This window comes from Coffea eugenioides, chromosome 6, assembly GCF_003713205.1.
Source record: "Coffea eugenioides isolate CCC68of chromosome 6, Ceug_1.0, whole genome shotgun sequence".
Classification (NCBI taxonomy): Eukaryota; Viridiplantae; Streptophyta; class Magnoliopsida; order Gentianales; family Rubiaceae; genus Coffea; species Coffea eugenioides.
The window spans coordinates 55,340,127-55,348,280 of record NC_040040.1 but is presented as its reverse complement, the minus strand read 5'-3'; the positions used below and the strand labels follow the sequence as shown (position 1 = coordinate 55,348,280).

Sequence of the window (8,154 nt, the reverse complement as noted above, 5' to 3'; positions counted from 1 at the left end):
TTTGCATCACTGTATACTACAGTATTTTCATCAACTTTCACTAATTCTACTATGACACCCTAATTTTATTTTTTAGCCTCCAATTCTTTTATATTAGCAAAAGCACCGAAGATATGACACCCTAATTTTATAATTTAGCCCCTATTCATTACGTATTAGCAAAATGCAAATGATATAATAACAAACTATTTTTAGATATTTGTAATTTTTGCTAAGTTGACATAATAGACATGTCTGAGCATAAAAATGTTTTCACGAATTGTTTGTATTCCTTATAACAACCCCCAAAAATCAATAACTGAAATAATTTGAAAAAGTGTAATTGAATATAATTTGTAGTCTAATGTTAGCACTGTGAAAGATTAGTATAACGTGTAATACATCATAAGTAATAATTATTTTCATATGGAATGGGTATATACGAAATTAAAATTATTCAGTAAAATATCTGTCGTGCAATAAGATTGAGAGTTGTAACACATTTAACAGAATATTTGATTACATGTTTCTTTTAATTTATTATAAAAACTAAGTAATAGACAAAGGGTAGGATAAGCATGAGTAAGAAGTGCTATACTGTATATAAGCAATTCTATAGTATTTTCATCAAATTTCACTAATTCTACTATGGCACCCTAATTTTATTATTTAGCCCCCAATTCTTTTATATGAGCAAAAGCACCGAAGATATGACACCCTAATTTTATAATTTAGCCCCTATTCATTACGTATTAGAAAAATGCAAATGATATAATAACAAACTATTTTTAGATATTTGTAATTTTTGCTAAGTTGACATAATAGACATGTCTGAGCATAAAAATTTATTATTCCTTATAACAACCCCCAAAAATCAATAACTGAAATAATTTGAAAAAGTGTAATTGAATATAATTTGTAGTCTAATGTTAGCACTGTGAAAAATTAGTATAACGTGTAATACATCATAAGTAATAATTATTTTCATATGGAATGGGTATATACGAAATTAAAATTATTCAGTAAAATATCTGTTGTGCAATAAGATTGAGAGTTGCCACACAATTAACAGAATATTTGATTACATGTTTCTTTTAATTTATTATAAAAACTAAGTAATAGACAAAGAGTAGTATAAGCATGAGTAAGAAGTGCTATACTGTATATAAGCGATTCTATGCATGTTAAATTTTTGAAACATGTTTTATTGTGTAAGTTTTATTGTAAGGTAATTTCTTAAATAATTTGTATATTGAGTTGTCCAAACCCAAAAAGATGTATATAGACACAAACAAGCACACATATATATATATATACATGCACAAAAAAGAAACCAATATCAAATAATTTATTTGATATTTATAGATGAGATTAAGGAAAAAAAAAAGAGATTAAGTATGAAAAAAGAAACCTGAAAAAAAAATTTGACCAGGGAAAAAAAAAAGAAAAAAAATGTATGAAGCTAAAGGTGTGAATCCTGGAATCTCAAAGATGTGCTTAGATGCCAAAAAAAAAAGAGCGCCAGTCTGAAATCTGAAAGAGGCGCGAGGCGGGTGGCTGAAATCTCTACAAAACGACGTCGTTTTTGGTTGTTCACACACAAACAAAAGTCTCGCCGCTTCTCTCTTCCAACACTTAGACAAATTTAGGCTAGGTTTTAGAGGAGAAAAAGAGAAACAGAAGAGCAGAGAAGCGGCTAGGGTTCTTGGAAGGGAGGCCTTGAGCGTGAAAAGAAAAAAAATAGAGTGAAGGAAGAGTGGCGGTTGACGGGAAGATCAGGAGAGAAAGACGCGGCAACGGACAGAGGAGGAAGAACCAGGTCACCACCAGTCCGCGTCCGCTCTGCTGCTGTCTGCCATCGCCAACACCGCACACAACCTCCTGGGCTGCTGCCGTTCTCTGTAACACTAGATGAAGGCTCTCGGACGAAGTCAGACCTAGTCATCTTCCAATTCCAACTCACCGTCTTCGGCTTCGTCATAATCGCCGTCGCCACCGCTCAAGTAAGAGCACTATAAGTCGCCCCTTTTTCTTTGAATTTCAGTTCCTTCCCAAGTCCTCTAAGCATGTCTGCCATGGCTTCGTTTATTGCAATTGCCCCGTTGATTGTTCAAATTTTAGCATGCGCATGTTATATCATGATTGAATTTGAAATCCCTTGTACTTCTGATGATTTTGGGGCCAACCGTGGCTTCATTTGAGCAAAGAATTGCTGGAATTTTTCATGTTCGTTTACTGTTTGTTGAAATGCCCAAGTGGTCTAACAGCAGAATTGATCCTTAGAAATTCCTTTACTGAAGGGAATCTATATGTTGGGCTAAACGTTGGCAGGTATGGTTGGTGGTGGACAGAAGTCCTGGAATCCCCCAGCACACCAAGCAAATTGGCAGGTAGCAAACTTTTCAAGACTTGAAACTTGTTTTCTTTCAAGCTAATAATAATTTGCCTTAAAAACTTAATAATTAGTTTACAAATCCCAAAGTTCACTTGCTGTTTAACGTGAACAAAGAGTGGTATTAGAGCTGATCACGGGTGTTAATATGCAAAACCTTTGTCAGCAATTTTAAAGTTTTCAAACCTATATTTGGTCAGCAATTTTAACATTTAGTTTCCTTTGAACATTCACAGAGGTTCACTTTTATTTGATGTGACATGATTAAACTTTCTCTTTGAATGGTAGGACTGATCACATATTTGCTGCATTATTTGTGCTGCTCTTGGTTTTGTTGGTTAGTGTCTCAGAACTTTTTTGTTCAGGATCGTCCTAATTTGCTGCTAGTTGTAGAGTGGCACATGGGAGGATAATTGTTTAGCATGAAACAGTTATTCCCTTGGTATGATGCTGGATGCTTTCACTAGAATCTCATTGGGTTACAGATTTTTCAGTTTTAAATTTAAGTGCTTGTTTATGCATTTCAATCCTTCCAGATATTGTCAGCTCATGTAGCTAAAATTAAGTCTCTGTAAAAATTAGTTGACACTTGTACTCTTTTGAGCTAGCCAAAATTCTACAAAATTTGACAGTTAATATGCTTCCATTAAATTTGATATCCATGTTACCCCTAGTTTCTATAACTGCTTGGACTGTATATTAGTGTTAAAACAAACTTAAAAGATTCTTAAAGCCTTCTGAAAATGCCTAATACGAATGCATTTGACCTAATTAACGGCATCAAAGTTGTATTTTCCCTTTTTCCTCATTATGTGCCAAGTCATTTTTTTTGATAGCTTGTGTTCCCTTCTTTTGAAACTTTTACGAGTTTGTTATGTTGTGTCTTGAACAATTTGCATCTTTGACTATTATTTCTCATCTAATCATTCATATTTACAAGCTTAGGCTTTTGGCATTTTGCTTGTAGGGAGATTGTTTATCGCCCATGCAAGGAGTGCCACTTGGTCAGAATCTGATTCCGGATTCAGCTTATTATGGCAAAGGAAGTTTATGGGAGCAGAAATCTCTTTCTGCACTTCTTCAAGCTGCTGCAGATCCATTTTACATGAGGCCTGATGGGCAAGAAGACGAAGCTGTGGAAAGGGACGTGCAAAAACTGTGACAAAATGTAGAAGCCGGATATATGATGAGTTACAAGGCTGAGAATGGTATGCCTTCTGCAGGGTCTGGAAACTGCTCTTTGGTTCTGAAGCAGCCACATCTGAGTGGAATCCAAGCAGAAGAAAGCTTGAAGAAAGTGGACAGCTTCTCCCGATGGATGGCTAAAGAATTAGGTGAAGTTGAGGAATTGCCTTTGCAATCAACCAATGGATACTCATGGAGTGTGATACAGACTGAGGATGTGGTTGGTGATTCCTGTACTCCCACCCAGCTGCAACTGGATGCAGACACATTAAATTTCTCACTCTCCCAAGATCAACTATTTAGCATCACTGATTTTTCACCAAATTGGGCTTACTCAAGGTTGGAGACCAAGGTATATTTGAAGGGACTATACCGTAAGAACATTTTTACAATCTTGACAAACCAGTTCTCTGGAATTAATGTTTCATTCTTAGTCTATGCCTTGAATTTCACTTCGTTTCAATCTCTCTACTTTTTGTAATTTTAGCCCCTTAGACACAGATCAAAAGGATATATGGTTGCAAAGTTCAGTAATAGATTGAAATAACATGCATGTCTTTGTAAATGCACCTTCTGAGCTTTGTGTTCTGTTGATCTCATTGATTATGCCTATCCAGCTGCAAAACTAATGGATGCACCTGGACAGAGGTTGTCCTGTTACTCCTGTACCTTACTACCATGGAAACATTTTTGTATACTAATTTACCCTGAGCTGCTGATCATGACACTGGCAGTCAAAGCACATTGAGATGTAATAGATGGGATTGGTTTAGGTTCCTTTGTCCTGTCATCTCTCAAAATGCGTTATATTGCATCTACTGCTCCAAGTGGAAGTGTAATTTATCTACAAATATTTTTAGCATAGCTATTTCATCTCTTAATTGCTAAAGACAGTCAAAGTTATTATATGTGGCATATGTACACTTTGCTTTTTCTGCACTTCAATATGTCTTGAAGGTAAGAGCAGTTGCCTTCTACTTGAAACATAACTTTGTGGCTCTCAGGCGGGAGTATGCCTTTGTGGCTTCTTGAAACATAACTTTGCGGCTAGTTGAAATATTTTTCCTTTTAAATTAATTTGGCAAGTCTCATTGAGGCAACAGTTAGGTTTCGTGAGTTCCCCTTTTGAGATGGTTTTTCACTTTGGGATGTATTCCACTTTTTTCTTTGTCGAACTCATCTAAATTTTTCTGTATCAGAATTTTTTTTTTCACCTGTGATTGTGTGTGTGTGTGTGTGTTTTTTTTTCTTGATATACTGTGTGGTTCACGATCATCTAGGCTCTCAATGATTTTAGGATTTTATTGTTGTTATTGTTATTGTTATTGCATATATATTTGTGAACATGCAGATATTTATTGTGTTTGTATTGTTATTCTATATTTCACAGAATATACATTCATTGTCTTATTTGCTATAATTTCACTTTATTTTTGTGTTAAGCAATTTACTTAGATTGCTATAATTTCAAATTAGAGTGACATTAGTTTTTATAATATGGTGCCTATCTAGAAGTGTAGTTCCAGTTTTAACACCTGTGCTCATTGCTTCAATTTTGGTAACGTGTAGGTTCTAACACGATTCCCAAGAAGAAGAAGCCAGTCATTGCTGTGAAGATGGTTTTTGATTTGAAGACTACAAGGCCTATCGTGCTCATGTTTTGTTCTAGATGGGAATCGTGCTCATATTTTTGTATAGAACTTTACTACTCTCTATTGTGGATGGGAAATCACTAGTATTGTAACTGAATGGCTTATTTTGGATGGTGCATGGTTTATGACTCATTTGAGGCAACATTTATATATATATGTATTTGGGTTGATCTTCTATTGGAAATGAATGTTGGCTTTCTTTTCGTATGTTGGCTTTTTTTTTCTCATTGCTACTCAATGAACGTTTTGTGATTGTTGGCAGCTATGTTGCGTAATTAACATTAGATTATTGCTTTTTACAAAAAAAATAAATGACAATAAAAAAGTTGTCACTGCCAACAAGTTTCACTAGTGACACCAGAAAGTGGTCACTTTTTATGGATGGAAAACAATGACAACAAAAGTCGTCACTGAACGGAAGCATAATGTGACAACTCCAAGGGTTGATTATGACAAGAATTTAGCCAGCTTAGTGACAATAAAAGTCGTCACATAATGTACAATAATGAGTGACGACAAGAGTCATCACAAAAGCGAAATCGTTTGTGACGACTTTCAACAGTCGTCACATGGACCCCCTTTTGTGACATAGAACTAGTGACAGCTCTGTGACAGCAGTAAAAGTCGTCACTGATTTTTTTTGTGACGACTTCTGAATTTTTAGTGACGACTTTCGCCTGTCACAGAAACGCAATTTTCTTGTAGTGTGCTTTTCTCTTTCTTTTGAACCACCAGTACTACAGTACCTCTTATCTTTTGTATCAGTACATAGCTGCTTTTCTTTTGTATCAGCACATATATTACTTTTGCTCTTACTAATAGGTCTAAAGTTCTCACGCTTGCGTGGGAAGCAATCCTAGTATATATATATATATATATTTCAATGTTGTTTAAGAATTGAGATTATGAGTTAGGACTTAGAATTATGAACCTTCTTTTTTTTGCATATCATGTTTGTTTGAGTTGATTGAATTTTTCTTGGAAAAACATATAAGATATTATTTTGTGACAACAATGTTTCAGAGAAAATTAAAATATTTTAACTCATTATTGATATTTTGGATATTACTAAATTATTAGTTCTTTGATCCAATTTATCAAACTAAGGTTTGGACGGTGATAAGATATTGGTTTTAAAAATCAATTTCTGAATTACCAATTTTTTTTTACCAAATTCCCGATTATTGACCAATGAACACCCATAAATATAAGGGCCTGACTTATTTGATTTGACACGAGTAAAAGGCAAAAAGAAAAAAAAATGATGTGCAATGGAAAGAATAGCAATGTGCAAGAAATGTTATTGTAGGTAACAATAGAGAAACTATAATTAGAGTTTAATTGAAATTTGTCTCAGGGTTGAAATCTATTATTAGTCCATTAAGCCTAATCCAAGAGTCATGGTATAGACAGCACATCCACCCAACCAGATAATAAGTTAATTAAGCTAAGATTAACCCATTTAGGCCTTAAAGAACTAAATAAAGGTCACGCTCTTTTTTCTTTTTTTTTTTCCGGTAAAGGCCACCCTTTTTAAGGGCCAAACAGTTATAATATGGAGAATAAAATTTATTCATTAGTCTAAAATCTTTTGAGTTCATCAGGCCCATTAACAAAGACCAACAAAAGCAATGAAGGATATAGTTGTTTTGAATATAGAGATATACCACTTGTTGTATCAATAGAAAGCCACGTGGCGAAAAGAAGGCAAAACACTAAACCCCAATTCTTCATATATACAAGGTAAATAGATATGCATGTATGCATGCATGTATCATATAGTTAGTAGAGATTAGTATTATATTCCTGAATGAATGTAAGTAGGTATATATAATTTAAAAAAACCTCCATATTTCATCAATTTTAAAAATACTAATACTTTTTAGCTATCCTATAAAATAAGTAATACATTTTGGTGTACTATACATCATGAATAACACTTCAATCTTGAAAAAGGTTTATAAAATTTGTGTAAAAATAATGGCATATCCAGCAAGTAATATACAAAATAAAAAAAATGATTTATATCATTTTATATATTTGCATAAATGAAATAAGATTATAAAAATTTATTTGATTTAATGTCTCACATACGCATAAAGAGTTAAAGTTGGTATCAATGTGGTGTAATCTTTGACAATCACTAACAATTTAATTGAATTTTTTGTTCCTTAACTTTCAAACACATTCACACTATTCACATATGAATTTATATACATAATCTTGAAGAACTCGTATCTCTCCATTGAATTTTTAATCATACTTTTAAATAAAGATTTATATATAACTTTCCATATTGTACCTATTCTGTCAGTATTATACTAAAAAATTTGTACTTGTAGTTTGAATAGACATTGCAATGCATAATGGCCACAACATGCATTGCCACGCCACAATTCTGCAATTATCCATGTCAATTGCACCAAACAATTTTCATCGTGATGTAGTATAATTGATGGGTGTCAAACCACCAAAATTAAAATTTCTACTCTAAAAATTTAAATTTAAATATAGCGGTAAGTAGGGTTGTCTCCTCAAGGACGGGATGATTTATTTCCTTCTAAAGCAAGAATTAAATGGGGGTTTTGGAAAATGAAAAAATAACTAATTAACTGACTAATAAAACAACTAACGGAAATAAATAGGAATTAAATCAATAATAAATACGTTTCTAACCAAAGGTGCAGCTTTTCAGACACGGTCCACATAGCTGATCATCGATGCAAAGATAGTTCCATTATTCATTAATAGAATGGTTATAGCTATCAATAAATTCTGACAGCTAACTTTTCCTTACTTTATCAATAGTCAAGGTATGACCGTTAATTATTTTCCTAACCAAGAGACAACCTTGTGTATGACCGTAGAATTTAATTTTCAGATTGTATTAAAAATTAGAAAAATCCAACTCTAACCAACAAACACACTATGAGGGTTTATTTAACT

At 33.3% G+C, this 8,154-nt stretch overlaps 1 protein-coding gene across 2 annotated transcripts; it reads left to right on the top strand.

Annotated features, from left to right (window-relative positions):
* The first annotated feature begins 1,635 nt into the window (after positions 1-1,635).
* Positions 1,636-5,415, top strand: LOC113775673 (calmodulin-binding transcription activator 3-like). 2 transcript variants are annotated; one of them, XM_027320650.1, is made up of 4 exons: positions 1,636-1,982; positions 2,311-2,369; positions 3,339-3,908; positions 5,126-5,415. In XM_027320650.1, the coding sequence occupies exons 3-4, from the start codon at positions 3,555-3,557 to the stop codon at positions 5,168-5,170; spliced, it is 399 nt and encodes a 132-aa protein (XP_027176451.1). In that variant the 5' UTR covers positions 1,636-1,982; positions 2,311-2,369; positions 3,339-3,554; the 3' UTR covers positions 5,171-5,415. The 2 variants fall into 2 exon arrangements, with proteins under 2 accessions (XP_027176451.1, XP_027176450.1); XM_027320649.1 differs by having other exon boundaries at positions 2,280-2,369.
* The last annotated feature ends 2,739 nt before the right edge of the window (positions 5,416-8,154 follow it).